General features: G+C 40.0%; 1 protein-coding gene across 4 annotated transcripts in view; it reads left to right on the plus strand.

Annotated features, from left to right (window-relative positions):
• The window catches only part of LOC129747490 (coronin-7), a 57,755-nt gene extending 53,776 nt beyond the window's left edge, over positions 1–3,979 (plus strand). For all 4 annotated transcript variants that reach the window (XM_055741749.1, XM_055741740.1, XM_055741756.1 and 1 more), the window contains one exon: positions 1,180–3,979. In XM_055741749.1, coding sequence (XP_055597724.1) covers positions 1,180–1,272 — 93 coding nt within the window. In that variant the 3' untranslated portion in view covers positions 1,273–3,979. The remainder of the gene's footprint in view (positions 1–1,179) is intronic.
• Positions 3,980–18,778: the final 14,799 nt, after the last annotated feature.

Below are 18,778 nucleotides of genomic sequence, written 5' to 3' on the forward strand. Positions count from 1 at the left end.
TATGCATCTGAATCTGCATTTTCAATTCTGAATCTGAATCCTGAATTTCAAATTATTCTAAATCTGGGTATGAATTATTTTGAATCTGAATTTGAATTCTGAATCTGAATTTTGAATTTAAATTCTGAATCTGAATTCTGAATCTTAATTCTGAATCTGAATTCTGAATCAGAATTCTGAATCTGGATTCTAAATCTGAATTCTGAATCTGAATTCTGAATCAGAATTCTGAATCTGAATTCTGAATCTGAATTCTGAATCTGAATTCTGAATCTGAATTCTGAATCTGAATTCTGAATCTGAATTCTGAATCTGAATTCTGAATCTGAATTCTGAATCTGAATTCTGAATCTGAATTCTGAATCTGAATTCTGAATCTGAATTCTGAATCTGAATTCTGAATCTGAATTCTGAATCTGAATTCTGAATCTGAATTCTGAATCTGAATTCTGAATTCTGAATCTGAATTCTGAATCTGAATTCTGAATCTGAATTCTGAATCTGAATTCTGAATCTGAATTCTGAATCTGAATTCTGAATCTGAATTCTGAATCTGAATTCTGAATCTGAATTCTGAATCTGAATTCTGAATCTGAATTCTGAATCTGAATTCTGAATCTGAATTCTGAATTCTGAATCTGAATTCTGAATCTGAATTCTGAATCTGAATTCTGAATCTGAATTCTGAATCTGAATTCTGAATCTGAATTCTGAATCTGAATTCTGAATCTGAATTCTAAATCTGAATTCTGAATCTAAATTCTGAATCTGAATTTTGAATCTGAATTCTGAATCTGAATTCTGAATTCTGAATCTGAATTCTGAATTCTGAATCTGAATTCTGAATCTGAATTCTGAATCTGAATTCTGAATCTGAATTCTGAATCTGAATTCTGAATCTGAATTCTGAATCTGAATTCTGAATCTGAATTCTAAATCTGAATTCTGAATCTAAATTCTGAATCTGAATTTTGAATCTGAATTCTGAATCTGAATTCTGAATCTGAATTCTGAATCTGAATTCCGAATCTGAATCTGAATTCTGAATCTGAATTCTGAATATGAATTCTGAATATGAATTCTGAATCTGTTTTATACTTTTGCTGGCCTTTCTGTTCTAAATTTAATCTTGATAAGTCTGAAGTTTTAATTTATTTATTCAATTTTTCATCTCCACAGATTAAAAATTCGGTCAGCGCTCGGATGCCAGTAAACCGCAAACTGGAACAGGATGACATGGAAGGTGTAGACGAGAAGGAATGGGAAGAATAAATGTACCCTAGCCCTAGCAGCATGAAAAAAATTGTCTGTACATTGATTAAAAACAGTGTTCGATTAAGTGAATGAAAATCAATAATGAACATAACCAAACTCTATACTTATATACAACTCTATACATACATATACAAATAGCAGTTATACAGCCCCCATAAACCTAAAGCAGTCTCTACTCCTCAATGATTCCGTATGTTTTCTACTACAATTTTTTATAACAGTTTACCAGTCTATCAACAAAATATACATAGATTCACATGTAGGAAAGTTTTTAAATCGAATCTATTAGAAATCCGATGTTCCAACAAATCGACTCTTTTGGAGAAGTTTCAACTTACCAATTGGTGAATTTCTAACCAAACCACGCTCGAGATAGTACAGTATAACAGTTGAACAGGGTTTTTTTTGGACAAAAAATGCTTACCCACACTCAGAAAAATACTATTATGTATGCCATAAGATTCTCTTATGAAGTGGCGCCATAAGAAAAATTATTGAAATTCATAAGATTGTCTTATGACGCGAATGAATTCTGAAGATGAACGCCTATTGCAATGAGAGGTTGTTGCTTTTCATAAGAGGTTCTTATGGAAACAGTAAATCACTTTCTAATAAGAATAATTTTAGATATTTCATGCTGAAAACATTCTCTTTATTGTTTGTCAAATTTGTTTGAAATCAAATCATTTATGGTCACCATCAGTGCATCAGTGCATCAACAGACACTTCCATCAAAGTTTTTTTGCCGCATCCCAACCTTCGACCTTGTTAGATCAGATAGCTGAAAAGTAAACCAAAATGTATTTCAAATTACTAATATCTGTGCTGATATGTCGCTCACATCAGAAACAACAAATCGGACTTACCATTCCAGAAATGACAATATTATTTATCTTTGAAGTAAAACTAGTAACTTTGTACTGGCGATTGCTTCGTTCTGTTAGATGATGAAAAAACTGTTGAAATGAACGAATGTGTTCATTACTTTCACACAATGCCGTTTCTTCTATTTTTCATAAGAACATCGTATGAAAATTGAAAGAATTTCATAAGACTCTTATGAAAAATTATTTTACACTCTAAAAAGCGGTTCATAAGATGCATCTTATAAAAATTATAATAAGAATTTGCCTGAGTGCAGATACGTGCAAAGACTGTAATGCAGGTGACAAATCCAATCCAAACTGCCAATTCACACGCGACCAACACCTTACATTTCTATTCCTCCGTTGATGGAACACAACACGTAGAACACTTTTGTAAGAGAACACATAGTCCATGTCTTGAGATGTCTTAAACCATTCTTTAATTTTGTACGAAATTCTCCCAAACAAACAAACATGATAGGGCTTTTTTTAAAACGTTGCGGCTCTCTTTTTTATGCATTTAAAATTACTATATGATAGATAACGTGGATATTGGAAGCTAGTCAAATAAAGAAAGAAGATAAAAAAAATGCTCAACCCATAATTGAACGCGTTTATCATTATATACTCTTAACGCCCTAACTTAGGCACCGATGATCGCACACACACTTATCCTATTGAGGAGAAGATTGCAATGCTTATTGATTGTTTGCTTAAGTATGGTACTGAAGAGGATGCATCCCAACCTAAACAAAATAGGATCTAGCGAAGCGAGTCATTGCAACATTATACAAAAAGTCGCTGATCTTTTGATCAGAAGCTGCACAAAATCCGAAACCGCGAGAGATATGCCTCGTAATTTGATAGGAGGAAATAAAGCTGGAAGCAAAATTCAACACTGAAATCCATCACCGCAAATATTTATTTTGCCGACCATACTCTCTAGATGAATCAAATATGTGATGATTACTAATTTAGTCAGTAAGATTGCGAGCGGGTATGGATGAAACGTTAAGAAAACTACACTTTTCTGTTTACTCTCTAAATGAGTGCCATCGTTTAATCTTCTTCATATTATTTGCAATATATTCAACAATGGCTGTTGAATGCTTGATTTCTTGAACTCCAGTAGATTTCAGTTTCCCCCGTTCAATGGTATTTGAACATGTCGCTATCATATCCTGTTCGTTCTAAAAGCTTATATTAACATAATAAGGAAAGAGTATTATCGAAAGCGACTATTGTTTACGGCAAGATTATCCATGCGCATCAAAAATGTTGCTTCGAGAGTGATTTGTACGATTCTTTTCAGTAACACCTTGACCCATGTAAGTCAACAATATATTTAACTATAGTAAAAATATTTTCACAAAACGTAAGCTAACGGAGCCGGAACATTCAATTAAGATCAAGCATACTTTATACAAATACATTCAACTAGACCGCGGAACATTGTAAATGCAAATGTATGGGCTTCTAGACGCGCTGTTTGATGAACAGTAGTTCGGCACAAAAAATCTTGTTTGGCATCCCCGAAACCTAACCTCTAACCTGTCAAGCTTATCATCATCACCCTTAAAAATAAATAAAAAAATAGTTAGATTGAGAAGCTATTATTTGCTGAACAGTGTTGGTATGGTTCGAGCCCAGGACACTATGCGCGTCATTTCATTCAAGAAACAACATAAACCAGAACAACCAAACAAACAAGCTATCATCACTAAACAAATGGAAACAATAATTGAGATATAAATATGAAACAGTATCGCTAAACTTTTCAGCTTCATTGCGAATCGATATTGACATGAAGGGAAAATACACATAAAATTAGTAATAAAGCGATTTGTTTTTTTTGTCATCTACTTAGATCCGAAATCTCCCTTATATGTTAGATGTTAAACTGGTCATCCTGTCAGTCAATGGCAATGTTCAATTGGACTGTACTGTACTAACGTCTTCATTTCATTTGGACCAACCCTTTGCGCCCTGCTATGAACCATCAAAAGGATGTCCGTGTTAGCGACGATTATCCGGAGTGTGATTTCTGGCAATCTGCAATCTCACAATTTGTGCGAGCTATGTAGATGGTATTGTGGACAGAATAAAATTATGTGTTTGAAAGTCAGAGGATATGGCAAGATACACATTCGGGATGGTCATCGTTGTCCTTGGGTAAGCCTGCTGAAACAACTTGAGCACCACTGATTTTCAGTTTGTGCTAAACGACTAACTCTTACCCAAAACACAAATACCAAAACCCAAAACTTGAAACTATTACAATTATTTACTGCCACAAGACATTTAAAACAAACAAACATTCTCTACTCACGGGCCCGTTTCCTACCATAACATCCAAACAATAACAATAATCATATCACAGCTCGGACCGCAGGTGCCCGGAGCAACTCTGACGTCTGCTTTTGGCTGGTTCTGTTCCGGCTTCGCCAGAAAACTGAGCTGGACACCATAGTACGTTTAGCTCCCGAACATCGACAATCGGCTCTCCAACAACGATTTGCCGATTAATAATCATGGCTTTACTTTCGCTTCTTATAAGAGAAACAAAATCGCTACTCACCCACTAGGGGTCGTTGTTTGCTTCCAATGAAAACTTTCACCGGATGATTGCCGAGCTAGTGGTTATGTTCCGACACTGAAAATCGAGACGATTTTGATGCCATTTGCGGGAGAAAACTTCGGTTTGTGCAATTTTTCTTTCGTCTTCCAATTTCCTTTCTACTAGTGGCATAGAAATGTCTTCGGCCTACGGCTCTCGTATTGTTTCAACTCTTCACCAAACCAACTCGGATTTAGCTTCCAGTTCGTTTGCTTCGACTCCGAGATGTAAGCGACGGACGGCAACTCCACGACGTTCAGTAAATCACAATCGCAATGACGAATTCTGGCGCTTAATTTGTTTTGTTCAACAGATTTTGTTTTGCCGATTCTTGTTTATGTTAGCTTCGTTCAATCGTAAGTAGCGATTGGTTTCGACTAGTTTCTGTCAAGTGGTCGTTGTTCAATGGGCTGATGTTTTGGTCGAAACAGGTCTGGTCGTTGTTCAACGGAGCAAGTTGAAATCGATCGAAACTAGTCGAAACCGATCCAGCTCGAAAGCAGGATTCATTTCTACCACACTAACACACATGCAGCGTGTGTGTCAGAAAAAGAGCACGATTTTGTTTCGTTTTCGCCAAGTGCTCTGGATGTTTGGATTCAGTCGGCGGTCGGTGGCGATTAAGTGCGGTTCTGGATGTTCGTGGCTGGTGGTGCTTGTGGTGGCCGCCAACTCCATGACGAAATGTAGCGAAATCAACACCGGATGCTTACAGGTAAGGTCCGATTCAAAAGTGTACAGATTTTCCGAGTTTTAATCGAATGAATGGGTTTTTTTTCTTTCCAGGTTGCAACCGATGGAAAAAACGACGGGTTTTTTTGCAACAGTCCCGAAACGAACAGTTGGAATTTGAACCCGTTGCTACTGGAACAACCCCGGTGCGATCGTGGATTAGGATAGGTCATTTGGCAGTTCACTTGCCGGAAGGTTTGTTTCCAGGAATGGAACTTATCAACAAAAAGTTTTTCAAATGATGTTTAAAACAAATAAAATAAAATCAAAATGAAGATATTTTTGTATTCTAATGATAAATCAAACATTCCCCCATAAAAAAAAACAATAAATTTTGTAATTTCAGATCTGGAGCTATCTTTTCCTCCGGGCTTAGCTAGAAATATTAGTTAAAAATGCGGCGGCTAACTTTTTTCTTGTTTGTTCAAATTTAATTTGAAGAATATTCCTAAATAGATTGCTAAAATTCTAGCTAGTCAAATTTGAGCAAAATTTTGCTAATTTTCGGCCTCGAATATTTTGTGTGTGAAGGGCTTGATTTAAGAATTTGTTAACCTGAATTAAATTTTCCCGTGATCTGTTTCGGTCTGTCTAGAAATTCGTGTGTAAAACACACAAAACACGCATTAGTATTGGTGTAAGTATGTTCAACGGACGACCTGGTTGAAATCGGTCGAAGTCAATTAGAAAGAGACAGATTATCAACTGTCAAAATCCATTCCTACTTGCTTCGACCTATTTCAACCTGTTTCGACCAACTTTCATTGAACACACATGTTGTTCACGTGTGCGTTAGACGTTAACACTCTTAACTTTAAACACTTAATATTGGCTCGAATTAATACAATTACTACACTACACTACAAAAATACTTAATTATAACCCAGCACTGGTGTAAGATAGGAATCTATTTAAGTATAATTTAAACCATTTATGCAATACCAACATTCAATTGCTCCTCGCCAAGAATTGCCTTACTTACCTACTTAATGGTCGTTGATTCTCCAGCGCACTTAGTCCCAGTCAAGACTCTCGTCGATAGTTCATATCTAGGCAGCTAGGCTTCGCCGCCACGAGTTTTAGGTCTGCCACTTCTTCGATGTCCTTCTGGATTCCATTCAAGTGCCTCCCTGCAAATTTCGTTCTCAACTTTTCGCAATTATCGATCCGCCAATTAGCGTGTAAGCTCTCACGAACACTTGCGAGAGCCCTGCGTGTCAACGGACGAATCGTTGACAGTTTCCTCAACGGACGCCTCGAGTGGCATGAAGAGAGTAGCCAAGCAGGTTTTCCCCGTTTTCCATCGAACTTGTCCAACAACCAAAGATTTCCCGTTGAGTGCGAATATGGCATTTTTACTTTTACATGATAGCCAGATAGTTTCTGCTCCGGATCGGAAAAATTCTGTTTTTGTAAACCAGGTAAATAATATTTCATAGAGATCATCAGCTTGATGTGATCATCAGTGATGATGACCATCTTTATTGAGGAAATAGATAGAGTGTCCACTTCCCGGCCATTTTTCCATTCTGGTGTACTTTTTCCCGGGAATTCCCGGGATCCCGGGAAATATTCAAAAACATGTGAAATATGTGCACTTTGATTGAAATATAGCTTATCGAACCTTTCGTGCATACAAGCCAATAATCCCAAGTAACCATAAGCATTAAGCCATAACCCTTAATCAGTATTAAATCAACATTTCTAATGCAAGTTAGCATTATATCAACATTCATTATTCTTTTTAGTTTTATATAAGCATTATTGATGCAATAACAAAAAATAGCACTAATGGCACATATAGAGCTACTATATAAAGTTAACAAGCATTAAAACTGTAGCACTAGAACTTCCTGTTAATGCTTATATAAAGCTTTTATAAAGCGTAGAAACGTCAAACCCTCGAATGTAAACAAGAGTGATTTTCTCATTTGCTGCGTGTGAGTAAGCAAGACAGCAAACGAAAACAATCAGAGCGGGCAGTTGCAGTTGTCTTCTCCCAAAATTTTCCAATACATTTCCAAACCTTCTCACGCATACATTGTCTATGAAGTTGTGTGACCCGAACAGTGCTTGAAGTACGGGTTTTTTCACCTACCTTATCAGTATCAAGAGTGGTCGAAATGGTAAAGGCGCAAGGAAAGATAAAGGCTGCTGCGGGATCCTCGGTTCGAGACTCATCAAAAGTAATTCATAATTCAATTATAATCATTTCTCATTTCATAGAACACTTCATTAAGCAAGCATAATCCTTCATTCGGCAGGTTGATTGATGTTGTAGATAATGATTTAATTTTTTATTTTTTGTTCATTTTAATAAATCAAAGAATAATTTCCTATTTTGAATTTCCTTTTCACATCAATCATGATCAATCAATGAAAAAAAAGGTGTTCTAAGTATGCATTGTTAATGCTTTTATACGGCTGGCGAAAAATGACGTTTTGATGGTGCTCTTATTCAGCATTTGTAATGCTTATTAAAGGCTATGTCATGATAGCATTTATTCAGCCCGCTATTTCGCCTTTTTAGTACTATATGCGTATACATACGCATATAGTGCAAAACAAGCATTAATTCAGAGTTATATATGGGAATATAGTGTTGATTAAGGGCTATGTTTGAGTGCTTATGGTTACTTGGGATTTGTTCAATATGTACTCTTCGTAAAGACACTTATCACGTTTGTGGCGTTCGTGTCTCACTCTTCGTAAAGTGTTTTTTTTTAGGTTTTATTTATGACACTTTACCATCATTATGGCATTCGTGTAGCTTTCGTAAAGTGTATTTAACTTATCGTTAATCAAATACATCAAACTATTTTCAATAATAAAATTTAAACTACAAAATAACCTGAGTAAGTCAATGAAAATAAATTTTTCCAAAAAGATATGGTGAAAATAGGAAAAGGGGTCAAATATCTCCACTCTCCCCTACATATTTGCTCTTCGAATGAAAAAAAAAAAACGATGTCTTCTCCATTTTTAAGTTTTAAAATTCATCTTGTTTCAAAGCCAGAGGGAAGCAAGTGCATAAATGTTCTTTCGAGAAAACACAATCTACCTACCTACTGCGCGATTTTTCATATATTTTTCGAAGTGTTGTGGGTTTTCGTTCAATGAAACGGTTTGAAAATATATATAAATTTTTTTAAAGTTATCTATTTGAATAAAAAAATGCACCAAATGGCTGCAAAATGTCTACTGCCACAGGAATCGGCATATTTTCAATGAGTTTTGAATGACTACATTTTCAAAAAGAACAATAAGAATAGTTCCGGAGGCTATCATGCTTTTCCAGAGACATTATTTCATATATGTCGGGAAATCCCGGGAATTAAACTATGATTCCCGGGAGTTGGGAATTTCCGAATTTTTCAAATTCCCGGCAATTCCCGACCGGGAAATCCCGGGACGGACGCTCTAGATAGAAGCTTGACTTCAAGCAGAAATAAAAAAGTTCAAAACATGTAAGTTTAAAACCTACCACCCCACCGGCGTTACAGGGACTCCCTTTATTAGGCCTCAGGGCGGCTCGCTTACCAAAAGAAATCGCAGGGAGTTCGAACTCTAAGATCAGGAAAACCCCAATTATGCACTTCTCTACCTTTATTTGACAATTGCCACAACAATTCGAATATGCGCAAACTAGTAATGACTAGAAAGATACGGTACCTTTTAGGGCCACGCCCTGGTTGACGCTGTTGAAACTGGCGGATCTACGGCGATGGTAACGCTACTGCCGACCAACTACTCTGTCGGTCCAATTCCGTCTGGAAATCGGGATTTTCCTTCCGTGAATCTCCACGGCGAGGACGAATGAGCGGATTGGAGAGCTGGTTGGTCGATCCGAAGGGTTCGTAGGGCGGAATCGACAACCACCTTCAACGTGTGATCGTCCGGAAGATAACTGCTATCCGTGACGACCGGAACTAAAGACCAAGGCCGATTCAGGACCAGGGTTCAGGGACCAGGTTGGTTTTCGTCCCGCCAAATGGTTGAGTTTTGGCCAAAGACTTAGGGGTCCTGTTGATGAATCAGGCGTTAGTGTTCCGGAAAGGAACAAAATGGCGGTTCGGCGTCTCCTGGCTTACCTGGTGTCTGGCTTTTATCACTTAGATATGGGTTTTGTGTGCTGGATGTGTCGTGCACTTTGTACTTCACAGTTTCGTAGTACTAATCGAAGTGAGCCAGCACCAGGAAGCCGCCTTTGTCCAGCCTTGAACCGCGAGTATAGGTCGTTGCTCTCCCATTGTGGCGGACACGATCGTTCGCCTTCGTGAACTCGTCGGGCGTCGCTACCGATCGGGATGGTTACCAAGCAGCGCGGGTTACCATAGATGGCCCTCTGGTTGTCAGGTGCTGAAGCTTCGTGGCTGCATACTGGTGGCTTGTGGCGCTGTCGTCGGCTTTGAAGACTACATTATTCGGGGAAAACCATCACCCATCATTTTCCCTCACTGCGATATTTAAAAACTACAATTACCCGCGACAAATCACTACAACCTCGATGGAAGTGTTATCTGACGCTTACACTCTCCCCCGGACCGGGAAAAAATATTTCTTATGTAATACCGAAGTATTACTAGAAATATTTTTCGCCTACCTGCGTATTCGCAGCGAACCAAACCAATAACACACGCCATCTGAACCTTGCCTTCACAATTCAAGATTCACTCGGCCAATTTAACAGGTATTTACGGTAACTTTGAGACATTCACCTACAATACAAAAGTTTAGACACCCAAATTCGACTGAACAACGCATGAATAAGGCTTGGTATTGTCATTGAGTATCGGGGTCATAAGGCATCAGTATCGTAATCGACTCCGCTCTGTTTAAAGAAATTCTTTACTGGCCATCAGCGTTCCTCGAACTCCGGCCTCCAGCGATCAAGTTCCACAAGGGAAGCCTCCGACAGATACCACCTATTCATTTAGAAAGCTTAAAAAGTTTGAATTTACTGTACAACAAAAATGTGAACTAAATTCAAATACCAAGAGCAAACAAAAAAATATTTAATACTAAAAAAATTATTCTAAATCACAGTTTATTTTGGAGCGTGTTTACTACTTTTCATGGTCAATATTGCACAAGTTTAATTTTCCGTGTTTTATTCTTTGTCGGAGTTGCAATCTAGTACAACAATAATCATTAAAATTTTATTTGTGTTTGTGAGAGATTTTCGGGTTAGATTTCCAACTGTTTACTGCTGTCAATGATTGAAAACGATCCTGAAACGTGGACGTTGAGAAATGTGGTTGCTCTGGATGCTGGACGTGATGGACGGTAAGTGGCTTGAATTTGAGTGTGCCGGCAAGCGAAATCGCGCTATTCTATTTTGTGGGGATTTATTGGCCTTATAAATCCCGCAGATAAGAGTGGTGTGATGATCTCGCTTCTTTGTATACTTCGCAAATTTTTGCCCTTGCCCCATCACGATGGTTGATATTCGTAAGTATTGATTTGTAATTATTATTCTATGGGCATAAAAATAGCTTTTCCTCAAATTGTGGACTATTGTTAGCCGTATTGACTAATTTTTTTGGAAAAATTTTGAAATTTTCAAATTGTAAAAAATGACTTTGAAAAATTTTCTAAGTGCATGACCTTGAACTTGAAAGCATGAATTTAAATTTATTGATGAAATAACTTGAAATTAACTTTTTCTGTAACTATGGACTGTGGTTTAGTGAATTGCATGAAAAATTTTAACTTTTTTTGTAATTTTTAAATTTTAAAACATTGACCTAAGACAAATTTTTACTAAGTGCATGACCTTGATCTTGACCTATACTTCAACTTCCATGATGTGCATATAGGGTTGTCAGACATGACAATAATACTTTTTTTTAAATTTCTTTTTTTCATAAAAGCGATTAATAAGCAATCTTAATTTGATGTTATTTATATTTTTTTCAATAGAACCTACGATTTTTCAAATATATAGACATAACAACTAATTTTAAACATAAATTAACGCTAATTTTTTTTTGTTTTTTTTTTTTATTTATTTTTTTAACTTAACTTAGTCTAAACTGAACAATACCACTAAAACCTATCCTAAATCTAGCTATAAAGTAAAAAAAGATGTGAAATCTAACGATTGTTGTTTTTTTTTCTTTTCAGGTGCTCCATGATTGATTGTGTTACCTATGATCATGATTACGCTAGTTGATGAATATCCTAGCTAAAATGATGTATGCTATGGACGTGATCTGGACGTCTTCACTCTGTTTGAATGCTTTCCAGGAACAGGGATCAACGGGCGCTTCGAATATTGCTGTGTGGTGACGAATGACTGCTACTCGTTGATCGCTAAACCAGCAGACACAGTTAATAGCTTACATTTATTGCTTACGTGATATGCTAGACCATAACCAAGTATCCTTTAAGGATTTGGTAGATGCACAGAACAGCTGCTCGTTGTTTATTCTAAGAGTTTTTTTTCCTTACGATTGCAATTTATTTGAAATACCCAAATGTGTTACAAATTGTTGTTTTTTTTTCATGCTTTTAGGTCGGCCGCCGAGAAAATGCCGAGGGATTTCCCTTTTTCATCTGCGACCTCAAAACAATTGGTGCCCCTTTTGGCAATGATCACACAGGGAACGAATTGTGGGCCGATTTTCGCGTTAAAGTTGTTACCTGCTGAGGATTGACGGAAACTTCGTTTGAAGACGCGCTGACCTACAACGAATGAGGGTGAGTTTTTATGCCTCAAATTATATCGTCTCATATTCCCTTCATAAGAATTTTTAAGATGATTGCGCACATGTTCTCCTACCTTCTTACTCAACCCTCTCCACCTTTCGGTTCTCTCCTCCTCCGATTCTTCTAATACAGGCTCCAAAGTGTGGTCTGAGCCTTTCGATACGATATCGTGTCCGAAAACGACTCGATGGGGAGAAAACTTTGTTGAAGCGTGAATCGTGTTATTCAACACAAATTCCATTTCGGAAATTTTTGTGTCCCAAAGTTTTTGGTCGGTTTTTACATATGTACGGATCATACTATTTATTGTTCGATTGAGTCTTTCCGCGGGGTTGGCTTGACTTCGATGTCGAGCATTGGCCCAATGTTGAATTTCATACTTATCCAGTAGCGCTCGATACTCTTTTGAAAGGAATGTACTAGCATTATCCGATATTACTATTTGTGGGGTTGCAAATCGCCTGAACCACGACTCTTCCAGTATTTTGCAGAGACTAACACTCGAAATCTTTTTCACTGGAGTAAGAAGGCAGTACTTAGAGAAGAGGTCCATTACAACTAATAAGTGTGCATTTCCCTGCTTACTCCGTGGTAAAGATTGAATGTAGTCCATGCAAATTATCTGGAAGGGTCGGGCCGCAATTCTCTGCTTGCCCATTTTTGGAGAATTAGAGCCGGTTGAGTGCTTATTTATCTTACAGTTTTCGCATTTTGATATGTATTTTCTGATATCTGAACTCATGCGTGGCCAGTAATATCTGCGTTTAATTTTCTCCACACACTTATCAAACCCGATGTGGAGATTTTGATCGTGTTCTTCTTTGAGGACCTGTGTGCGCATCGAAGTCGGAACACAATGCTTCCACTCAAAACGGTAGTCCATTGTGTCTTCCTTCGATGCCACGAACTTGAGCAGTTTTCCGTCTACAATTTTAAAATCGACATAGCTCTCAGGGTCGGACTCAACTGCGGAAAGTAATTTTCGATACCACCCGTCCTCGGGCTCTGCATCCAGAGTCTCGAACCCGTCCTCGGGCTCTGCATCCAGAGTCTCGATGGATCGGGACAACGCATCTGGTACAATATTGTCCTTCCCTTTGCGATGCCGGATGTCCATATCGTACTGCTGCAAAAGGATACTCCAGCGGCTCAGTCGAGAGGATGACCGCCACTTTGCTCGCATAATGAAAGTCAGAGCGGCCGAATCTGTCACTAAAGTAAATTTAGTTCCTTCAATGTACCCTCTAAATTTCTCGATACTGCGAAGGGCAGCCAATCCTTCCTTTTCAGCCGCGTGGTATCTTAATTCAGCTCCTTTCAATTTCTCTGAGAAGTACGCAATGACCTTCTCCTCACCGTTATGCTCTTGTGTTAGGACACCGGCAATCGCGTTATCGCTAGCGTCAGTTTGGACCACGAAGGGCAGCGAAAAGTTTGGGTTGGCCATTACAGGAGCGGCGATAAGCTGCTCCTTAATGGTCTGGAAGGCTAATTCTGCTGTCGCACTCCATTGCACTCTCTTGGGCTTGTTTTTAAGCAAGTCCGTGAGAGGTGCAACGGTGCTGCTAAAATTTGCGATGAACCTGCGGTAGTAATTAACCATACCGAGGAATCGTCTTAGCTGTCGTACCGATTTAGGGGCCTGGTATCCGATGATCGCTTGAATGCGATCAGGATTAGGCCTCAATCCATCTTGGGATAGGACGTATCCAAGGTACGGCAATTCGCGGCAACAGAATTTAGACTTCTGCATGTTTATGCAGAGATTAGCTTCCCCCAAACGTTTCGCTAGCTCCTTCAGTTTGACCAGGTGGTCTTCAAACGTCAGCGTAGCCACTACAATATCGTCTAAATAAACGAAAATTGCAGGTTCTAAAGCTCCAAAACCGAGTACGCGATCCATGCACTTACTCAAAGTAGCAGGACTCCCGACCAGACCCATTGGACAAGATTTGTATTGAAACAAACCTCGTCCTGGTACTGAGAAAGCCGTGAATTTCCGGGAAGCGGAATTCAACGGAATCTGTAGAAAGGCCTGTGACAGGTCGATGGTCGTGAGAAATTTAACAGGACCCAAATGACTGAGAATGCGATCCTGGTGCGGCAAGGGATACGCATCTCTTTTAGTCCTCTCATTCAGCTTTCTGGCATCTAGGCACAACCGTACTTCTGCACTATCCCGTTTAGCCACCGGGATGATAGGAAGAGCCCAATCGGATTCCGATGGTTCAACAATATCATCCCGCAGTAGGTTGTCCAGAGCTTGTTGTACTTTCGCATGAATGTGAGGACTCCAGGGGTATGGGTTTTTGCGTACAGGTTCTAAATTTTTACATTCATCCTTGATTTGGATGGAATGTTCAATCACGTGGGTTTTCGTGAACTTCCCTGGACCAGCCACTATAAAGAGTTTCTTTACTTCCTCCAGGTGATGCTTTTGTTCATCGGATAGCTCTTCTTCCTGGTCTAGCTCTTCAAGAATTCCATCATCCAAAACGTCTACTGGCTGTTCTTGAATGCTGGGGGAGATCCCGAACTTCAACCAGAAATCATACCCCAGAACACACCTGCGTTTGAGATTTGAAATTGTATTTCTGACCTATTCTCCTCTTCTTCTTTTTCCGCTAGCTCTTCTACGCTTCCTCTTCTTTCAAGATCATGCATTTGATTTATAACTTGTTTATCAATGAAATTTCCTTCCCCTATATTTCTATCTATTTCTATTGCGAGTTCATTCTGGAAGCTTTCATTAATGATACTCAGCTCGGTTTCTCTAACTTCTGCAATCGGTGAAACAATTGAGAAATATTTTACCAACAGTCTCATACATTCAACAGCTATCATAGTTAAACAGTTCAAACTTTCTTCTCCCTCAACATATGCTTTTAATCGTTCCATGCGAAAGAAAATGTGTACCAGTTGTGTTTTATGAATTTGATCTGGCACTTTTTTTGCTTTAGGGCTTTCAAGTACTTTTTGGATACCTTTCAGCTTCTCACCACACCACTCTAATTCGTCCAGAACAGAGTCCCAGCCAATGAAATATTGAATGTTTGTTCTATCTTTCTCAGCTTTCAAGATTCCCCGTAGGGTGCGTTCGCGTTTAGAACGGGAATCCTCAGGCGCAAATGCCTTGCGTATGCGTAACTCATGGCTGAGTTCTTCCTCTGACAGGTGAGCAGTATTAAGCGAAGCATATAACGTTTTTAAGTGAGTAAGATCCATTGTACAGCTTTGGAAATTAAAACGAAATACTATTTGAAACAAACTATAGAATGGCCAAATAACGAACAAACAATTTAAAAATTATACTATAAGGAACCTAAAAATATTAAAAAACACAAGACAGTTTATATCACAGTTGAAAATGGAAGAAATAAAATGATTTGTTTTGCTGCTGTTTTTGTTTTCTCCCGATATCACACTTCACAAATGAAATTTTGCTCCAATCAATTTAAAATCTAAATCTTAAAACAACTTCACTCCGATAATACTTTTTAAACAATCGTGTTGAACAGTACCCTTTGGACATCAGAACCCCTGTATGGCAAATGAATATTTCAAAGTTGTGCAAATAGCCGTTAAATTTTCCAATTACAGCAAAAATAAAATTGAGAAACATGGGCGTTTCCCCAGAGATGCATGCAAGATATCGGTTGAGCCTCGCTGCGAAGTCCGTGGTAAGTCTATGGAAAGTTGGGCGCCAAATATGTAAGTTTAAAACCTACCACCCCACCGGCGTTACAGGGACTCCCTTTATTAGGCCTCAGGGCGGCTCGCTTACCAAAAGAAATCGCAGGGAGTTCGAACTCTAAGATCAGGAAAACCCCAATTATGCACTTCTCTACCTTTATTTGACAATTGCCACAACAATTCGAATATGCGCAAACTAGTAATGACTAGAAAGATACGGTACCTTTTAGGGCCACGCCCTGGTTGACGCTGTTGAAACTGGCGGATCTACGGCGATGGTAACGCTACTGCCGACCAACTACTCTGTCGGTCCAATTCCGTCTGGAAATCGGGATTTTCCTTCCGTGAATCTCCACGGCGAGGACGAATGAGCGGATTGGAGAGCTGGTTGGTCGATCCGAAGGGTTCGTAGGGCGGAATCGACAACCACCTTCAACGTGTGATCGTCCGGAAGATAACTGCTATCCGTGACGACCGGAACTAAAGACCAAGGCCGATTCAGGACCAGGGTTCAGGGACCAGGTTGGTTTTCGTCCCGCCAAATGGTTGAGTTTTGGCCAAAGACTTAGGGGTCCTGTTGATGAATCAGGCGTTAGTGTTCCGGAAAGGAACAAAATGGCGGTTCGGCGTCTCCTGGCTTACCTGGTGTCTGGCTTTTATCACTTAGATATGGGTTTTGTGTGCTGGATGTGTCGTGCACTTTGTACTTCACAGTTTCGTAGTACTAATCGAAGTGAGCCAGCACCAGGAAGCCGCCTTTGTCCAGCCTTGAACCGCGAGTATAGGTCGTTGCTCTCCCATTGTGGCGGACACGATCGTTCGCCTTCGTGAACTCGTCGGGCGTCGCTACCGATCGGGATGGTTACCAAGCAGCGCGGGTTACCATAGATGGCCCTCTGGTTGTCAGGTGCTGAAGCTTCGTGGCTGCATACTGGTGGCTTGTGGCGCTGTCGTCGGCTTTGAAGACTACATTATTCGGGGAAAACCATCACCCATCATTTTCCCTCACTGCGATATTTAAAAACTACAATTACCCGCGACAAATCACTACAACCTCGATGGAAGTGTTATCTGACGCTTACAAACAGGCAGAAATTCAGCTGCAATCTAGGCGGAAACACCAGCTTAAATTAAGGCGGACACTCCGGACTTTTAAACATGCGGGAATGCCTGCTTTGAATCAGGCGGAAACGTCAGCTTTTAAAAGGGAGGTCTACGAAAGGCTTAACTCCTCCCTAGTGGCTCCAGAGAGCGCTCGTTTCTGAAAACTTTCAATTACCTTAAAAGAAATACTAGTTCAAGCATTACTTGTCACTGAGTGGGCTTAGGGTACCGCCGGCACTGAACGGACCCCAGTAGGATGACAGTGCTCAAATTAGGTCGATAAAGAAGGAAGAAAAAAATGCTGCAAATTAAACGGGAAAGCTAAAAGCAAAACATAAGGTCGAGGTCGAATAATAAACAAATACAGAAGGTTAACTGCGAAACGCGAAAAGCTCAGGTCGACTTGTTCAGATAGTTTTTATTATGTTGAATTGTATACTTAAACGTTTTTGCTAGTCAACAGTACAACTTTGTGCATTGGTACGGCAGTGAGCAGAGGTGAAATTCACTACATCCCAGCTAAGGTACTTTTTTAAATTTAACACTATTCGAACTTAGGCTGAAGTGCTTACCTGATAATACGGTGGTGGGCAAATTATTTGAAACGGCAAAAGAATCGAGCGAAGGTGAGAAATATTTAGAGAAATTATTGGAGCTCGTTCTAAATGTACATTTTGAAAGTGTGTAACCAGCATAACCTGTACTGCCTAGTTCAGTAGGGATCTTTGATAAAAGCGCGTACCATGCAAGGAAGCGCCTTAGTGAGCCACGAAGGAGGAAACCACCTGACATTCCCTAGCGCACCACCAACCTGCGCGATTAGGTCAACGGGAGCGTATTTGGCAGATAGATGGTGCTGTACGTCTTGGTAGCACCATTACCAAGAATGACAAGAGGGCGTGATGTGAGGAATCCATGGATGCACCACAAAGCCTTTGACCTGGATCGGGGTCAAAGACCGTATGGAAGATCCGCTTTATTTGGATGGAAGATCTCGACGAAGCCACACAATCCTGCGAGCGCCATTAACCAGAGCGTTCGAACATCCAGGACCCCGATATTTGGCTTTGGAAAACCAAACCCCCGTGCCAGCGTCCGTCAACCAGTGCTGGCCGTTTAGGGTTCATTCCATCGAGCCACCTTGGCAGCATCCGTTTACCCGTGCAGGCCATTCTAGGGCTTGAACCCAGTTGGCCGGATTACCGGCCTCAGTCAACCTTGCTGTACGTCATTAGGCCCGTGCTGCACCTGGCCTGGCTCTTCGACCGCCCGTACACTGACCGCGTGTGTCGACCATTTGCACCATTTGCATTCCCCACCCCCTCTCCCCCCCCCCCCCAGAGGTGTTCGGAATTAGTGCAGTTCAATCATTAGATATGCATTATAACACTAGGTTTATCGATAGATTGTGTGTAGAAATTGTTCAACTAGAATCAGGCAGCCATCAACAACCGACGGCCAGGACGTTAGAGGTGCAGTATCAGCAGTGACCCGTTGACCTACCTGTGACCCACGTTCCAGGGGTCCTTCCGGCATCCGTTTCGGGGAGAAGCCCTTCCTTGGCCCACGTGCTTCGGCTGTTCCAGCTCGCCGCCTGAAGGACGCCACCCTAAGGTAGGACACAACCCAGCTTGATCTAGGGAAGTTCTGGTGACCATTTGTGTGAACCCCAAGATAGGGAAATAAAGGTGGGATTTCTTTAACGCGCATTTAAGGTGTTTCCTTGTTCCGAATCTTCGAGTGTGCCGACCCTGAGGCTTAGAGGGGGGGTTTTAGCTCG

The sequence above is a fragment of the Uranotaenia lowii genome, chromosome 1 (assembly GCF_029784155.1).
Source record: "Uranotaenia lowii strain MFRU-FL chromosome 1, ASM2978415v1, whole genome shotgun sequence".
NCBI classification, from domain to species: Eukaryota; Metazoa; Arthropoda; class Insecta; order Diptera; family Culicidae; genus Uranotaenia; species Uranotaenia lowii.